Source organism: Polyodon spathula, chromosome 13 (genome assembly GCF_017654505.1).
Source record: "Polyodon spathula isolate WHYD16114869_AA chromosome 13, ASM1765450v1, whole genome shotgun sequence".
NCBI lineage: Eukaryota > Metazoa > Chordata > Actinopteri > Acipenseriformes > Polyodontidae > Polyodon > Polyodon spathula.
In genome coordinates, this window is record NC_054546.1 from 16,387,212 (window position 1) to 16,405,781 (window position 18,570).

Below are 18,570 nucleotides of genomic sequence, written 5' to 3' on the forward strand. Positions count from 1 at the left end.
TTTAAGGCAATTGGCATGTTCTTTATGATAGTGCGCAGAAGAACTCTACTGTTTTGATTTATTGCGACATCCTGAGAACGGGTTAAAGCAAAATGCTTTGTATATCACTCAAAGTTTGTTTCATTGCTGAGCTGTTCTTCTATAATTTGGTTAACATCTCCATTATTATTTAGCTGGCTATACCACAAACAAGCCAGTGCAGAGAAAAACTAGGGCAAAGGTTTACTAAGTACACCTTAGGTAAACAAAAAGAAAAAAAAAAACAATAACTAAAGTACATCTTTCACTCCAGCTTTGCAAGGCTTAGTTACTCACAAAGGTCCATTATGGTAATGCACGACATACAATTAGTCACTTCACCCGTCACTGCATTTCTTTCCCTGAAGGCAATGCCTTTGATACGATGGTCAAGTTCACTGATAAGGAGGTTTTGCGAAGGGGAGTAATTAAACCGTTCGCCCATCCAGATCATCATTAACGGACAAGCAGACCCAAACAAGGTCATCTGTCCATGACTTGTCCAACTTCTCCTTTAAACTGTGGTTAAGTAGCATTGTTTGGCTTCTCTTTTCAGCCTATTCCAACAGCGGTGTTGGAGTTTTCAGTTTTCATTGTCTCTAACTGCCATGTGAGCCACGGACCACCATCTTAGTGTCTCTATTTTTTTAACAAGTATTTTTATTAATTTTCCAATTTTTCTCCCAATTTTTGGAATCTTCAATTATTATTCAACCTGGCTTACTGCTGCAGCTCCCCAACTAACTCACTCTGCAAGCCCGCTGTGCAGCCATATTCAGAACTTACAACGTCTGAGAACCAGGCAGCCACATGGGTCACTAGTATGCGGTGAGCCAAGGACTTCCAAGCCAACCTAAACACTCCCTGCACGGACAGCTATTAGCCAATTGTGTGTCGCCATCTGGGAACTCCTGTCCACAGTCAGCAGTGGCATAGCTTGGATTTCAGCTGGTACGCTCCAAGCTATGGGGCACATCCTGGTCTCCAGGCTGAGTCCCTTTACCGTATGCTTTTTTATTAAGTAAAATGATATGATTTGTTTGTGAAGTTTATTATTTTACATCATAGTGCAAAATACGTTAATCACAGTACACTATTAAAAAATATTTAAGAAACAAATGGTTTCTAATACTACTCTGTTATTAGGAGCAGCACCAAATAGTCGAGTAGTCCAATAGTAAAGTGGCAGTCACATGATTGTGAAGTAATTGTGTAGCGTGTGGGTCAGGTGGATGGAAGTGCAGTTGTGGTTACAGTCCCTTAACATATAAATTACATTTTAGAACCTTAATAAATAGTTTTTAAAAAACTCAAGCAGTTTTAAAATATAGTGCACAAACAGCAACGTGTTACGAAGCAGTTATATATTTTATTTATATTTTTGACGTGACAACTAGTCAAGCTATTCGACTATTCTCATCAATGTCAAATTATTAGCCATTCTACCACTAGTCATGGAGTTCATATTCATTAAAAGAAATATCTATAAACGTGTGGGGCTGTATTGAATTGATTGACTGTGCAGGATCATATTTTGCAATCTCTTAAACTCTAAACACCTCCTCGCTGGTGTTTAAGTGTTAAGCAGCTCAGAAGGGTTATTCAAATGTTTTCTGTTGAAAATATGGATGATTATCATTTGTGGTATATGGAACAGTCACAAAAAAATTAGACTGGGTCAGTTTCAGATCACAAATAAAATAATACGTTTCTTTGTCTCAACCAAGCCCCCTGTGGACATTAATTATCTCAAAACACCCAATTTGTGCTTGAGAGACACAGACAGGGTCAGGCTTAAACAGTGCCTGCAGAGGTGGGAGACGAAGGTCTTTGTGTTGGTATCATGCCTGACTGTATACAGATTCAATGTCTTCTCATGTCACTTTCAACAATGCTAGGGGCCAAATTTGTTGTCTTCAAAGTATTCCATTTCATTTTTGCTGCCAAGAGAGAAACAATGTTGATCTTATAAAACCAGCAATAAACATCTCTGAATTGCTCAATTGTTTCTTGCTAGTTTTATAACATTGAAGCGGTAACGAACATCATGTCATTTTTATTGTAAATTCAGTACTTCCTTGTTGTGGCTTTCATGGTAGTTTCACTGTAAAATATAACATCAGCACACCAATCAAGTGGGGACTTTCTTCTTATATATACATATATATGTCAAATATATCTGAACACATTTATCCATGTCATTTATTTTTGTAAAATTTCCTGCTAAAGGATGACTAAATATAATATATATATATATATATATATATATATATATATATATATATATATATATATATATATATATATATATATTGAGAGAAATATATTTGTAAAAAAATTCTTTGGTAACAGTACATTAACTTTCATGTTTTGAAACATGTTTTAAATATAGGGCCCTATTTTACAGACTGTTTATATATTATATAAACAAAATAAAACAACATAAAATTTGCCAATTTATAATAATCAATACATATTGAAATTTATGTTGAAATGCACATTTTCTCAGGTGGGTTCTATCATATTTTTCTGCTATTCCTGAAAAGCTAGATAAAGCAATGTGTGGTCTGTCGTAACCATAACATGTAATACTGACCAAGCACAGTTTTGTTTTAAAATTACAATGATAAGACAGACTAAACACGAAAGTACTAGTTAAGTAAGAAAGTTTATTCTAAAAAGAAAAGCACGTTCTCTATCGCTTTAACCTTGTTTTTCTCCTTGCAGAAAAAATGGGATCCTACTTTACGCTGGTGCCAATCAAATGAAAACAGGGCACTGTGATTGGGAACGGAGTGAAACTCCTACTAAAGCTAATGGAAGGTAGGAAATACATTAAAAAGCTGGAAAATACGCTTCTCAAAAGTGTAATTCGATAACCAGGGGCTCGGTTTCAGTGTTTATCTAAGATCTTACACCATCACACCCTTTCTAACAAATCAGATTGCTCAAAGGAGTAGCTTATCTCACAATATACAATATACTGCTTTTCATTTCCATAGTGTATAAAATGGAAACTGGAAAAGAAGAAACATTACACCCATACCCTCCAACTGTACTGATTTTGCCAGTACAATACTGGTTGTTTTAGTATGGTGCCAGATACTGAATTTTGAAATCAACTCTCTCCTGTGTATAGTGGCTATGCTTTGTTGTGATATAACTCATCAAAAACATACATATTTTAAAGCAAATTCCCAGCTTCTCTTCTATGAAATTTCACTAGGATTTGAAACATGTAGTACTGCCAAGAAAAAGAAAAAGAAGAAACGTACTACATCACAATCAAGGTAAATACATCTGTTACCTCGATAAACCAAACCCATTCCATAAAATAAACGCTGATCAGCTCTGGAAAATTCTGCATTGCTGTCTGTAGCTGTATTTTTTAATTGTGTAGTTTTTATAGTTTAAAAGCCAGAAATATACATATACAACTGCTAAAACCAAAGAATGCCAAATGTTTTTCTACTTAGTTTTCTAATTTTACTTCATATTTAGTATTCTTTGAAAAAAAAAAAAAAAAAAAAAAAAAACTGTAGTATTGATGTTGTGTAGTTCTGTTCTGTCTTGGGGTTTGATAAACTGGTGTTGTGGGCCCCAGTCGTACAGCCTGACAGCAGCAGGAAACATTGCTATGCTGCCATGAAATGAATGGAAAGATAAACAAGTAGCTGAGAACGATTTATAGAGCCTGCTTTAAAACATAAACAAAGGTAGCAAGCATTGGGCCTACAAATTGGATTATTTTACTGAAGGCCCAAGCTCCAGTTGAAATATATAAAAACACAACAGGACCATAACCATAACATATGCTTTATACAGAAGGCTCTTTTCTGTAGCTGGGAATAAGGGAATCCTAGAGCTTTAACTGTTTCTAGTTAACCCCTTTTTGCTTCCTATACACACAATTATAATGTTAGCATTGGTTAATGTGGGGATTTTCTCTCTAAAGAGTCACTACCAGTCTTTAGCAATTACAGATTAAACACAACCATGTACGACATAAAGTACTATTTAAATATAGCCTTTTCAACTTTAGCAAAGCACAGTGCTTTACAAAGCAAGAGATTGACAAAAAAAAAAATGCTGATCCTTTCTGCACATGTAAGTTGGCTTGAATATGCAGGTAAATGGGAACTCGTATATGCAAAAATAGTGGTAATGTGTATTTTGTATCTACCCTTAAGTAAACAGCTACACCTAAAGCATGCAAGGTTTACATTTTACATTTGTAGTGTACTTGTCATAGTAAACTCATATACAGTATGCAAGTACTTATGAGAAGAGTACCTGGATAGGACTAAATGGTTAATTATTATAAGTCATCTTAAATAAGCCCATAATACTGCAGGTGATGCTAGCAATGTATAACAATAGAATATTCAACCTTCATAAGTTCTTAATTTGTAGTAATACCCTTATTTGGGGAGTTATTGCTTAAATGCTTCAGTCCGCAGCAGCAAGTGGGACTCTTACTCTGCTGCTGCCTACTTTTATTTTGAAGCACTCCCACCTCCTCTAACAGTAGCAATATGGAATGTAGAAAAGTACTAATAGCCAAGGTAGAAGGGAAAAGTATCAGTACTTCAAGAAACCGGCAGACATCCACACTGTTTTACTGCCTTCTTAACTTTCAATTAGACTGGTCTCAGTGGACAGGTGTAACTAATCCAGCACAAAGGGAATTACATTTATTTCTGTTATCTTGACTTTTGACAACAGATACAGGTAAACACATTTATATTTTCAAATGAATGGAATACAGTCTATTGGGTTGCATATTGTAATACTTCAGCAGCATTTGTACTTCAGTTTAAATAATGCTACATATACATTTCAGAAATAGTTTTTTTTGTTTTGGGAATGTTTTGATAAAGAACTTGAATTTTCTTTTAAAACATTATGGGTTATTTATTTTATATTTACTCTTCAAATAAGGCTGTTGAAAGTTTGCTGCATGTTATAATTATCCTGTCAGTATCACCAGCACTTATTCCATACAGTATTGACACATTGCAGTGAAATTTCAGCCTAAAATTGTAACTTCTTGTATTATATGAAGCATGATTTAAAAATGTAATATCTATTTGATTTGAAGTTATATTCATGAAAGGCAGGGCTCTTTTGCAAGCTGCATGGTAACTTCATATGTTGATGTGGAATTTAATTAATACTACTGGGACAGCTCACAAATCATTTGGCAAAGCCATTAAAAAGGTGAAGGGTAATTGTTTTGATCCCCCATTTCAGGTCTATATCACTGGCAAAGGGATATTTCAAAGGTGTTTGTACAGACAGTTATGTCAGTAGGTTTTACATTTTTCCAGATAACTGTTTATCCAATTGTGATGAAACTTGATAAAAACATTCTTTAGCACAAGTTATTGAAGGAGAGGGTGCTTTCTGTTAAATGTCCCCTCTGGTGCACTGGGGGTTGGGATCTGTCCTCTGAATCACTGCAAGAAAAATGATTAAAAAAAAAACAAAAAAAAACATACTGAACAATTTTTTTGTTCTGTATCACATCATGGATCGTTACTGCTTTGTTAGCTGTTTAATGTGGGCAATAATCCTTACACTATTGGTGCACTAGACCGGACATTTTGAAAAGAGCTTTGAAACAGACTTTACAGTTGTAAGTGTAAAAAGATGTCAGCATGTTAACAATGATAAGAAAAAAAATACAGGTATGTTATTTAAACAGTTGTAGCAAGATGTCGGGGAGTGTAACGCTATATTTTTCAGAACCCCGCTACTTACTGTTTTAAGTGGGCAATATTAAACTGTAAATATGATCATTATAAGCTTTTCCCAAGCAATGTTGTGTAATTTACTTGTATTACACTTACCCTTGACCCAGCCTCAAGGAGAAAGAAATACAGTTACATATCACTTTCTAATTCATTTTTCCCCAATTCCTGCTAACGATAAGTACAAATTTGACTCTTCTATTCTGTCATACAATTACCTTTTAAGTGCATTGCGTTTGAAGCTGTCAGGTTTGAAAATGAATTTCAAAGAAACCTTCATGCTGGAATGTGTTTGGGATAATATGTCATAGCCAGGCTTTCCTTTTGCCTTTCTTGGTTTGAATTTATAAGAATTTTGTTTTTCCTTCAATAACTCAGCAGTGATTCACACACGCGAAAAGCTGGGTAGTGTCATGAAAATAATTAAGGTTCCAGCAAAACTTTTTCAATTAATAAGCTTATTCATTAGTATGTTTCTCAGACTGTAGTTTTTCCACTATAATTGTAAAAGGATAGCAGAAAGTGATAAAGCACAGTGAACATATGGAAAAGCATTGTAAAGGGAAGCATGGGATGCATGGTAAATAAACATTATGCATAGTACAGGTATAACCATGGGAACTGCTGCATTTACAAATGTTATTCTGCCATTCTTATATACATGTCTACTAACTTATTAAAAAAAAAAATGTAAAATAGGGGGTAGGACTAAAAAATGAAATGAACTGTTATCTGTAGCACAGACTGGTGACTATTTGAATGCTATAAACAGAAGCCGATCTATATAACGCCACCATTTCATTATATATTAATCATACAGGTATGTTCTCATTGGATGTATTCTCCCTTTTATTAAAATCACCTGTAAAATAATAAATCGGATGTAAGAGTTTTAGGGTGACAGTATTAGAGTTCCACTGTTTAGTGTAAGTGGGATGTTCCTCATATTACTGGCTAATGTGTTAAGCCATGTATCCTGCAATATATTTTAAATGCATCACACTATTGGCGATAGATCCAATAGATCTTGTAAAAGGGCTAATGGTATCTGGTCATGTGACTGATGTTTCACGTGGAACAATTCTATACATCATTCTGGAAAATGGTCTATCCAGCATGGTTGTGGGAGGGTTTGAGGAATTCACTGACACACAGGAGACGGGGGAGGGGGGACGGGGGTATCTTTAAAATGCCACTTGCCACACTGATTTATTATTATTACAAGGTGGCACTGTTGCTGCCAGCAATGGTAACAGTGTTTGGTAGTCCACTCTTGGCACACACGTAGGTGCCTGAAATAATAATCAAAAACAGAAGGTACAAATAAAAAGACAAAATAAAACATTGTAATACAAACTACAAAATAAAGGTGCTGTGTTCCGCAGCATCCCCCACCACCGCTACAACAGTTGGCTCTGGTCTTCAGGCTATACCATTGCAACTCCCACTCTATACTTTTACAGATGCTGCCTAGGTTTGCACCGCTATCTACAGGTCCCTGTTTGGGTATGTAAATAATAATTTGCGTCCCGTTTTCAATGGCGGCTGCCTTCCTTAGTCATGCTTGCTTGGCTTGGTCTTTCGCTCCAGCCACTGGCTTTCTCTCTCCAGGCTTGTTTATACCAGACTCCAAGGCAACCCAGTGTCATTGTATCTCCTAAAAGAGCCAACCCAAAAGAGTAACGAAGGCATTCTTTTATTTTTTTTTTAATCAGTCGCGTGACTTACCAAGGCTTTCACCTTTGCAATCAGTGGTTTGATCTGGCCACTCCCTACTCGATACCCCAAATACTCCGAGTCACTCTTCCCAATGGCACATTTCTTTGTGTTAGCAGTGAGCCCAGCTTCCCACAAGTACAGCAGTTGCCTTACCCAGGTGACTCGGCCAATCCTTACTATTGATAACCATATCATCTATGTAAGCAGCAGTGTACTGCTGATGGGACCGCAAAATGAAATCCATCACCCACTGGAAAGTGGCTGGTGCTCTGTGCAATCCAAAGGGCATGGTCCTAAATTGGTATAACCCGAAGGGAGTCGAAAACGCGATTATCTCGCTGGATTCCAAGGTTAGGGGTATCTGCCAGTAAAATCCAGTGTTGTCATAAAATGAACCGTGCCTAGACGCTCCAGCAATTCATCTACCCGGGGCATGGAATAAGCATCAAATGTTGATTTCTCATTGACTCGCTTGATGTCAATTCCAAACCGAGTTGACCCATCTAGCTTATCCACAAAAAGCAATTGGACTGTTCCAGTCACTTTGGGACCCTTCTATCATCCCCAGCTTGAGCATTTCCTCAATTTCCACTTTTAATACCTGTCGTTTCGTTCAGGTAGGCAGTACGGCCTCTGCGAACTGACGTCCCCGGCTCAACTTCAGTGTGATGGTGTGCTACTCAAGTCTACTTTGGGATGGGAGAAAACATGTCAGGAAATTCCACCACCAGCGACCAAGCCAGACATTTCTGTATTGGTGTCAGATTGTCTGCAGTCTGTAACGACCCTGTTTTTGCCAAAACAGAAAGATCAGGTCGCAGGTCTGTGACGTCACCTGTGTGCGCCACTAACAAGGCCTCATGTTGCAACCAGGGCTTCAAGAGGTTCAAATGATAAATGTGTTTTTCTCTCTGTCGCTCCAGCTGGCAGATCTCATAGTCCACCGTCCCAATCTGGCATGTAACCTCAAAAGTTCCTTGCCACTTCGCCAGAAGTTTAGACTTCGAGCTGGGCAACAATAGAAGCACTTTATCCCCAGGCTGAAATGTGCGTAACCGGGCTCCTCTATTGCACTGGGTCTCCTGTTTGCATCAAGCATGCTACAAAATGTCATTTGCCCACTTTCCTACATACTCAAAACTTTTGCACAGGTAGAACACATACCGGACAGCATTGGTTGAATTATCCTGCTGCGCCTCCCACATCTCTAACCAGATGCTGAGGAAGTCATTAGAGCATTTAGATGAGTGTTCACAAAAGCCATTTTAGAGATAAGTTACACCGATAGATCTTCCTGGAAGCTTACCGGCGGGTATCTTTTTTTATTCCTTTGCAAATCCCTGGTGTCTGATGAGCTGCATGCTAATATACAGTGCTGTGGCACCAATTAGTATTCAGCTACCCTAATTTGTATTATATTTTGTACCTTTCAGTGTTCACAGTTAAACATGTGGAGACGTTTAGCAGGGTATGCTAGTGTATGTCTGTCTGACGTGGGAAAATACCAGACAGCAAGGAAGTACACCAGCAAATATTAGTCCATGAGAGTGACCCTTGTTAAATTACAGCCATTTCTGACCCCGCTTCTGTTATTAGTTTGCTTGGGTACACTCATTGAGAGCAAACAAAGAAGGGTTAATTTCTTTAAAAATAGTCAAGCGTCACCAGTTTCAAATATTTTGATAGTTCTAAATTTTAAGGGCCATTTTAGGGAATGTTTTTTGAAAAGTGTTTCCAAATATGTTGTAAGGCTAAACAGTAAAAAAAAAAAAATAATAATAAAAAAAAATTTGAATATATTTAAAAGCCTTCTCGAAAACAGTGGAAAATTAACTGCATTTAAATAATTAAAAAATGAGTAATAACTCTTAAATGCAGAAGAGACTCTTATAAGGTTATCTTGCAGTTTACTATAAAAATAGTATGCTTCCTGCTTTCACTATGCTTTAATTGCACGTTTGAATACTTTTACTTGGGTAAATGTTTATAGGCAGAGGAAACTTTTATATAATTGAACCCAACTGTAAATTATAACACAATGGATATATTCAAACACAGGGTTACTGGGTCTTTTGCTTGTGATTTAAAGGTTTATTTTTGTTTGTTTATTTATTTATTTATTTTTTAATCTAATGTAAAGCAATTTACTGAAATAAAAGGTTCATGTAGGGGATCTTCCATTGCTGGGTTATTCCCCTCAACATTACAATGAAAATTTCCCCTTTCTGTGTGTGTGTGTTTTTTTTTTTAACTCTGTCTTTAACTTACAATTACAACTGCAATAAAGGTTCATTTGCCAACATACCAAGAATAAAGGAAGCATTTTTTTCACCTACACGAGTTAGACTTGAGATATCTGAAATCTATCAAGTTTATTTTCTCAACCTGAAGTACCTTCATATGATTTTAACCCAACCACTAAGATAAGATGTAAATTCATGAACAGCCAAGCACTAGAATAACACTTCTAATTGGGAATAGATTGTGCAGTGTTTATAATGGAAAGCGGTATTTTCATAAAAAATGATTTCATTGCTGTGAGGGTTAGATGCAAGTGATTAGACAAAAAGTCAGGAAATCAGGCAGCCATTGAAATAATAATCCTACTAAGCACTTTTATTGAACAGAAATAAAGGAAAACAAATGATTTTTAAACAAATCATAACACTATAGGTTAACTTCAGGATGCTTTTGGCAGCACCCTGCTAAAGTTCCTTCCTAACCCCCAGGCTCTACAGGACTGAACATGCAGGCTACTTGCATCTTTTTATACACCTGGCTCATTTAAAACAAATTGAATTAGGAAATATTTGGACCAGCAACCAAAGACCACATTTTGCACATTTATACTGCAGAATATGGAAATTAATGAAAAAAAGTACCAGTACAAAATAGGTTAACACAAAATAAAATCTCAATAATAAACACTATTTACAAGTGAGGGGTTTTCACTCCTTCACTCATGCCCTTCCCTACCTGATGAAAACCCACATTGAGAACTATGAATGTAAATTCCCCTAGCTGTACATATTTTGGCTCCGTCATACCTCTTAATACAGTTTTCTTATTCTTTCGAATTTATTGCAGCCATATCATTTGATGAAACATAATTCTGTTCTGGCATATGGCAGGATTTTTATAGTCAATTTATAAAATGAACACTTTGCATGGCAACATGCATGCCTCACATGTACTCAGGGTAGCAATCACTGCTTGCCTTGAACACAGAGATGTGTGTGCGTGTAGAAGGTCCAATAAAACTCCTCTCTCAAAGCCAATTCTTTTTTTTTTTTTCCAGGGAATAAGCAGAGAAAGCCAAGCTGCTTGTGCATTTGCCCAAATAAGAGCAAAAAATGTTGTGCTGCACTTGCTGTTTTAGGATAATAAGAAGCTGGGTATCTTGGCTTGTCTGCACTCAAGAGCTTGTTTTCAAGTTCATTATTTTGTATACAATTTCGATAACAGTCAGGCTTGGTTTGTAGAATACACTCAGTTGACCTGCTTTAACTTTTGTGTGCATATTTTGTTAAGTACCTCTGTGGTATACAGGTTTGGTATTGGTATAATATATTTGAACAAATTAGAACTGCATGACATATAACTGACAATTAGTTGTAGAGTCAACATGACCAGCCAGGGTTGGGGATACCATTCCATAATAATTGCAGTCTCTTATTCCCCTGGCCATTCGGGGTGGAAGTCTGCAGCAAAATCTTTTTCACTTTCCTCTGCAATTGGGAGTTCAGTTCCTATCAGCAGTCCTCTATAAACTGCAGAATTCATTTTCATAACAAATTAATCAGTCATTTAAGGTTCAGCCCAGTCACATATACAGTATGAGTTGCAGTTGCTATATATGGGACTGTTTTTGTTGACTGATAACTGGTTTACAGTTGATATTCCTGGAACGTCTGGTGTTTATATATTTGTGTAAATACAGTAGGTATATCTTTCACAGTTACAGCAGCGCTAATGACAGCATCACTCAGTTGTGGATTCTGTGGACTTAAATGCAGAGTGCATGTTGCGGTTGCATTCTTCCTTGTATTCTTGCTTGAGGTGTGTTTGCTTCAAAAGAACACAGAATGTTTCAAACATTACATAACATACTGGACTGGTAAAATACAATTTACATTTTTAAAATGCCTTTCATGAACAGAGCCTCACAACTAATCATCTACCTAATGCATCAGGTGCCTACATAACAATGATTTGTGCTTGAGAACTGCATAATAGAATGTGGCTTGACATCTCTGAAACTGATGATTTACATTTTTTTTTTTTTCCCTCGCATTACAGCAGCTTCAGGTTTCTTTAACATGTCTAGGTTACTTTTAGTAATGGTAAATAAAGTCTACTTAAAGTAATTCTGCAATAGGATTTGAAGAAAAAAACTGATCACTTATATTACTGACAATTTCTTTAGACTTGATTATTTATTCTACTAAAAAAGTGTTATTGTTAAACATGTTATTGGCAATATTCAGCTTTTCATAAAGCTGAACAGGATCAACACCCCTGTTACCAAAATATTTTGTTCTCTCTTCCTGTAGACATTTGATTTGACCATAAAAAGTATATATTTATAAATATATTTGGTATTATATAACAAGGGGCCATAACAGTGAAAATGTAATTAAACTAGATGGACTAATCAGAGTGATCACAATAGGCCATTGGTCCTTCTACAGTACCTTGTATTCATGTTGGACCTATAACCTAAAATAAAAGCCTTTCATATCAATCACCTTGGGGATAAACCTGAAGATGAACATGACTGTTAACTGCAAGACCCTAAGTGGGATCTGCAACATGAAGGATACATTAATACACTGAAATGAGTGCTATGCATGCCAAATACCTCGGTTGGAACACAAGCTTTGCATTCCACTGTTTTTTTTTTTTTTTTAAGCTCTTCATGGTCTACCATTTTTAAAGTATAGTTCATGTCTTTTTATAGCCCACAGCTGTTTGTTTAGACAGACCCTTTTATCATGTTTAAACTAGAAACCATAATAGTTTTCTTGTAAATGGAAATGACTTGGGAAAGGATTTAGTGTAGTCAGAAGCTGGCTTTGTTACAACTTTATATAGTAGATAAAATACTGCTGTAGATCTTGTTCTGTAGATCATATGGTCTGATTACAGCTAGACCCTTGGAGTGATCTGAACTGCGGTAAAACACACAAGTCAGTGGGTACCAGGATGCAAAAACTGGCACTTTTCCTCTATAGCATGCTGTGGCAAAGTGGTTGATTGTGTACAGGTGCAGGAGTGATGCAGTGTGCAATGAACAGACAGTGATTTGTAATCCAGTTAGAAAAGTACTTTTATTATACAATCCAGGTCTGGTGACCAAACAATGATCCCTGGCAATACACAGCAATGTGTAGTGCACAGGGTAAATAATAACAGGTTTGCAGTCCCAAACAATAAACACAAGTATCCCTCCCACAATGTACAAACACAGTCACAAGTCCTGGGTGCGTGCTGTAGTGCTCGTGGTCGGTGATACAGTTTTATGCATGACAATAGTGTAGTGCTGTTCTGGGTTTATTCTGGCCCTTATTGACAGCTCTGGAATGCGTTAGCTGTCTATTAATACACAAGTAACAATTATAGACAACACAAGCAAACACTCACGATAGGTTCCACAAATACTGCACTGGTTCTTCCGTTTATTTTTCGTAACCAAAGCGAAGGAACAGATTACTATTCTACATCCCCTTTTTATGCTATCACACATGACCCCTTCGTAAACGAATGCAACTGCCTCTCCAAGCAATTTTAAACAGACATAAAGGATGACCAGTGAACAAAAGCTAGGGCTATATTAATTTTGAATGCTTGGCTTCCACTCCTTTCACTGGGAGTTTAATGTTTTAAAATCAAAGTGTAACCCAGAAAATCTGGTCTTGACTCCATTCACAATCCACCACCTTCCCTAGCTCCACCATTCCAGCTACTTCTCGGTTTAACTAATTCTTCAAAACAAAAGCTCAATTGCCACGTCCAAAGACCAGGAAACAGCTCTGAATGTTTTTGTTGAACATGCTGAATCAATTCAGAAAATACATTTTTAAATCACTCAAGTGGCCAATTACTTACATATACTCAAAGCAAATGTGGGTTTCTTTTGCTGTTACAGCTGTATGTGTTTAGTTTGTGGTTACTTTTCCTCCTCCCTTCCTCCAACAACTATATTACTTGCAATGTACAAGACTGTTAATACATTGGACATTAAATGTTGCACTGACAGTGACACTTTCATCTTGTTATACATCGTACAAGTAGCCAATCAGGACAATGACATGCCTTGTGATGCATATCGTATGGTGGCCTGTATATTGTACTGTGTCATTACACCCCTACTCTGGTATAACTAAAGAAGAGTACACACATGTCTTAGTGAATCAGAAGTATCCTTTATACAGGTAAAAGAAGCAGGTTAATGTGCTTTCCTGTATGGCAGATAATATTTTGAGAAACAGCTAACCTACTGGCCAAGAACCTGATGGATGAATATACAATTTTTGACAATTTATTTTCTTCTAACTAGCTAAACCATACGAAGGACTTTTTCCAGAAAGGCTCATTTGCAGTAGACTTTATTTTACATTTTATAATGAATTTCCAGAATTTTAAGTAGCCTGCACAGAGTGAACAAAAACAAAGGAAATCAGCCCTAAATTTACCCTGATGATATTTTACTGCATCCCTAACTACTCTCTAGGGGCTATTACAGCATTCAGTGCCTTTTAAAGAACAATGTAATTACAGAAAATTGTTCCCTTCTGTTCAATTTTCTTCTTGATCTCTGCTTTGAATATTGATGCCCTTGGCTGATAAAAATGTTAGGCAAATATCACCCTGAGCACAGTACCAATTGATGAGTCTGAAACATCTAAACATCTTACTTTTTAGTTCCCAAAAGTAAATTCAAATTACTTAATGGTCATTAAGGTCAGGCATTTGTATTCCTGTGGAAAATATTTGGCTTGTGAGAGTGATCTTGTGCACATGAATGCAAGTCTAAAATGTTTACTGGTATTTGCATATTGTTTTAAGTAAGTTAGTGTTTTGTGCTCTTTTCCATATTATATAATGTGAAAACCTTAACCAAAAAGAGTTTATGGTCCCAATGGAATCTTGTACTGTTGGCAGAAAGTTACTTGCCGCCTAGTCTAATGAGCATCAAATTAAATTCAAATACACCATCAACAATTCAAAAAGAAACACCTCACTATACTGAATCTTGGTCCGACTGTGGATTATAGGACTCACTTAAGACAGTAACTTTTAAGTAGTGTTAGATTCTGAATTATATTGTGTGACTGAGATTCTTATACAGTTTTATTAGTAACCAATTGTCCAGATCAAGCTCAAAAAAGAGGCCAGTAATCTCAATGTTTTTTTTTTTTTTTTTTTTTTTTTTTCCCCAAAAAAGATTTTGCAGCATTGGAGAGAAGAGCAACTAAGTTTATTCCACAAAGAGTGGTGGATGTTTTATTTTTTTCATTTTTTCAACCTTCAAGAGCCGCCTAGATGTGACCCTGGGTTTAATTGGGTATTAGAAACTGAACAACATCAAGAGGCCAAATAGCTTCCTGTTGTTGGTGTAACTATGTTCTAATGTTCAGCAAAAAAATATATATAGGGAGCCCCACCTAGTAAAAGCACGACTGCTTGTTGTGCAGGATGAACTGTCCATCAACAACCAGGTTCACGTCCCGGCTGTGCGCAGTTGCAGATCTTTGCTGCTGACTCCATTGGGAATGCTGTATTGGCTTTGCCGCTGCCATGAGTTAGGGAGGCTAGATCAACAGGGACTCTTTTTCCTCACCGTGCTACATCAACCCTACTGGCCAGACCCTTGAGTTCAAGCAGACACTTTCAGGGCTGGCCTTTGTCCTCCAGGGGCTGGTAGATCTTTGATATCTGCTCCTGGGTGATTGGCTTGGTGGTGGGATTGGAGGCCACCCACTGACCTTCAATTCTCCTGAGCTGTTGGGTCGAGTTGCTGTGGTGAGGGAACATAATTTGACATTCTAAAGTGGGGATAAAAGCTGGTTTAAAATAATAAAATAAAAATCCTAAATGATTTAATTACTTATATATATATATATATATATATATATATATATATATATATATATATATATATATATATATATATATATATATATATAATTTACTGCCTTTCTTATTCCATGCACAATCATTGAACGAAATTGTTATAAACATGCCTCATCCATCAGAGTATATATGTTGTTTTATTTCACTTCCAGTCTAATCAGTGTTTTTTGAGATATCAACCATTTAGCACTTCATGTATTGGTCACATCATGTCAACATTGTAACAATTCTAATTGAAAATATGTAGAACTAGATTTGGATAAAGTTGTTTGTCTGACAGTTTAATGAGCTTTTGCAAAAACTGGAAAAATCACAGAGCAACAGTCATTAAAAAAAAAAAAAAAAGCATACAATGTTAATAAAAATGATCTACAAAGGGCTTTTTAACTGAAAATGGCAAATTTCCATGTAAATATTTTTCCCTAGAGAAATACTGACTCATTCCTTCTCTGGCTATCAATCTTTTATAGCACTTGGATCACTTCATCACCAAGGAACACGACTCACACTTGCACTCAGATCAGCAGAAAGTGTATTTGGAATATTGGCTTTCTTATCCATATATGGAGTGCAACAGCAGTTTTAAAATAAATGTTCCTTATACTATTTTAATGCTTTTGTAGCAACTGTCAAGTGTTTGTTTCAAATTAATTTTGACATGGTGATGACTTTGCCAGTCTTAACATCAACAGTATCTTCTGGCCAGCTATTTCCCATGCTACACAATGGAAGACATTGTAATTTTCTACATCATAATGCAAGTTCAGTTAATGGCAGACCAAACTAACCTCTACCAGCACCATACACTGTACTGTCTTTAGAGTGTCCATTTGAGAATTATAGCTTCCAATAGTGCAGATTTAAAAGTCCTCAAAAAAGCTTTCAAACATTTTGTCAAAGCACAGGTCGTACACCATTAACCTGTACTTCTGCAGCCCTCTTCCCCTAGTTGGTGTAAGAAAAAAATATGAGATATAACACAGGTAGTATTTTTTACATCCACTGGGGGCAGAGTGCTGCAGGGGGGACAGGTTAGTGGTTACACTCTGGTGCTCCAGCTTTACTTTGAAAGAAGGTGTGTGTAAACATCTTTGTTTAAAAAAGTAGGATGTGGTGACTAAAACAGAATATGATATATACAGTTCTAAACAACAAGAAGAATACTTTAGTTAAGAAAACTCTACCAAGTTGGTCTTTAATGCAATCAGATATTGAATAATAGATTAAATCACTGTTCTATAGGGTTATACTTTCGGAGGTTTGTGAAGGATTTGTGAAACAGTAAACTGTGATAAGGATCAGCAAAAGGATATAATACATACTATATAGATTCATCTCAGCCTGGTTTTTATATATTGTACAGCATGGCCAAGCTTTTCTGGCTGCTCAGCAAAACGTTGACATTTTTATTGAAGCCAAAGAAGCAACTGATTAGTGACTCACTAAAATTCAAGCATGTACATTATGGGCAGCTTATAGCTCACTTTTCAGACTGAAGTGCAGAAAAATAAACATACTGGTTTAATTGTCTTTGCTATACAGGTTGAATTAATGATGTAATACTTAATTACATATTGTACGATTTAGGAAACGTGACACAGACTGTGAAATTGGTACGTCTCTTACCATGGCTTCAAAAATACCTTTTTTGTTTTTAAATTATAATCTCTTGCCCCATAATGTGTTTATTGGGTAAGCACTACATCTAGTGTACCAAATTTATATGCCTCTCCTTGCAAGGTGGAAATGTTTGGAACGTGCTACTCCATTTTTCACTGTCAAATATTTCTTTATACCATCTGCAAATGATATGCTGTTTCTTTAAAGCTTGTTAAGATGGGATATTACCAGTAGTTTATTTCTATATATAGTGTATTTGTATTTTAAAAACAATTGTGATTATAATCACCGCTTAACCATTTCAAGCATGGCGACCTCATATGAGGACACTGTGGCAAAGTGGTGAGTGCAGTGCATTACAAACACACAGACAATTACTTTCAGGTGTAGGGGTGTTTATTGATAAGGATAACAATGAGCCCTAAGGCAAACACCTGTAAATAATAAATGCTGGAGTGATACAGCGACATAACCAAAAGTCCAGGTTTTCCAAACACCCACACTAAACACGAAATCCAAACACAAGACAGCGAGTAAAATGAAGTGCTAGTGGTAATTACAGTACACTGTGAAATGCTGGGGTGAAAACTGATGTCCGGGTTAATGCTGGCTTGTACTCCAGCTCCAGATCGTGTTACTGATAATCTAAAAAGAAAAACAGCAGTTACAGCCCACACTTTACAAACACAAAACAAACACTCACGGTTCTCAGCAATTGTTACTCCTTTCAAGATTATCTCCAACCATTTACAAAAGGAAATGATCACTTTCACTACGCCCCCTATTTATACCCTCGCTCATGACCCCTAGGTTAACGAGCGCATCCGCTCCTCCAATCCCTGGATGCCACACCGTCTCCTATCCGAGTCATTGAACTTGGGTGCCGTAGCTCCACCCCTTCCTAAAAGACTGACTTCCACCTACCCAACGGAATAAATTGTCATGCCATTTAATTAAGGGTACTCCGTTCCTTATACATAATGCCCTCATAGGTCAGGAAGGAGATCTAACTCCAAGAATCGTTCGATCTCTGTCACAACATATAACAAATTATCTTCTTCTCTTTATATAGGAGCGTATGGAAGACACAAATGCATAATGACCTGATATAAGGATACCATTGTTCTCCATATAATAAAACATGTCACCCCCTGCTTATTAGCAGCACATTGAAAAATAAATGACAGTCAATTGGGACACGTTCCTGATAATATTACTTCAGTTACTCGTGTCACACAGCCCTTAATATCAATACAATTACTGACTTCCATCTCACTTCAATTTCACTTTGGGAAACAAAAGCATAAAATTAGAATGTTGCTGT

General features: G+C 36.5%; 1 protein-coding gene across 7 annotated transcripts in view; it reads left to right on the plus strand.

Annotated features, from left to right (window-relative positions):
* The window catches only part of LOC121325533 (myopalladin-like), a 139,693-nt gene that overhangs the window by 93,226 nt on the left and 27,897 nt on the right, over positions 1-18,570 (plus strand). For 5 of the 7 annotated variants that reach the window (XM_041268154.1, XM_041268153.1, XM_041268155.1 and 2 more), the window contains one exon: positions 2,746-2,841. The exons of 1 other annotated variant lie outside the window; for it this stretch is intronic. In XM_041268154.1, coding sequence (XP_041124088.1) covers positions 2,746-2,841 — 96 coding nt within the window. Of the gene's footprint in view, positions 1-2,745; positions 2,842-4,430; positions 4,750-18,570 lie in introns of those variants that run through there. One more of the 7 variants, XM_041268159.1, reaches the window with a different exon arrangement.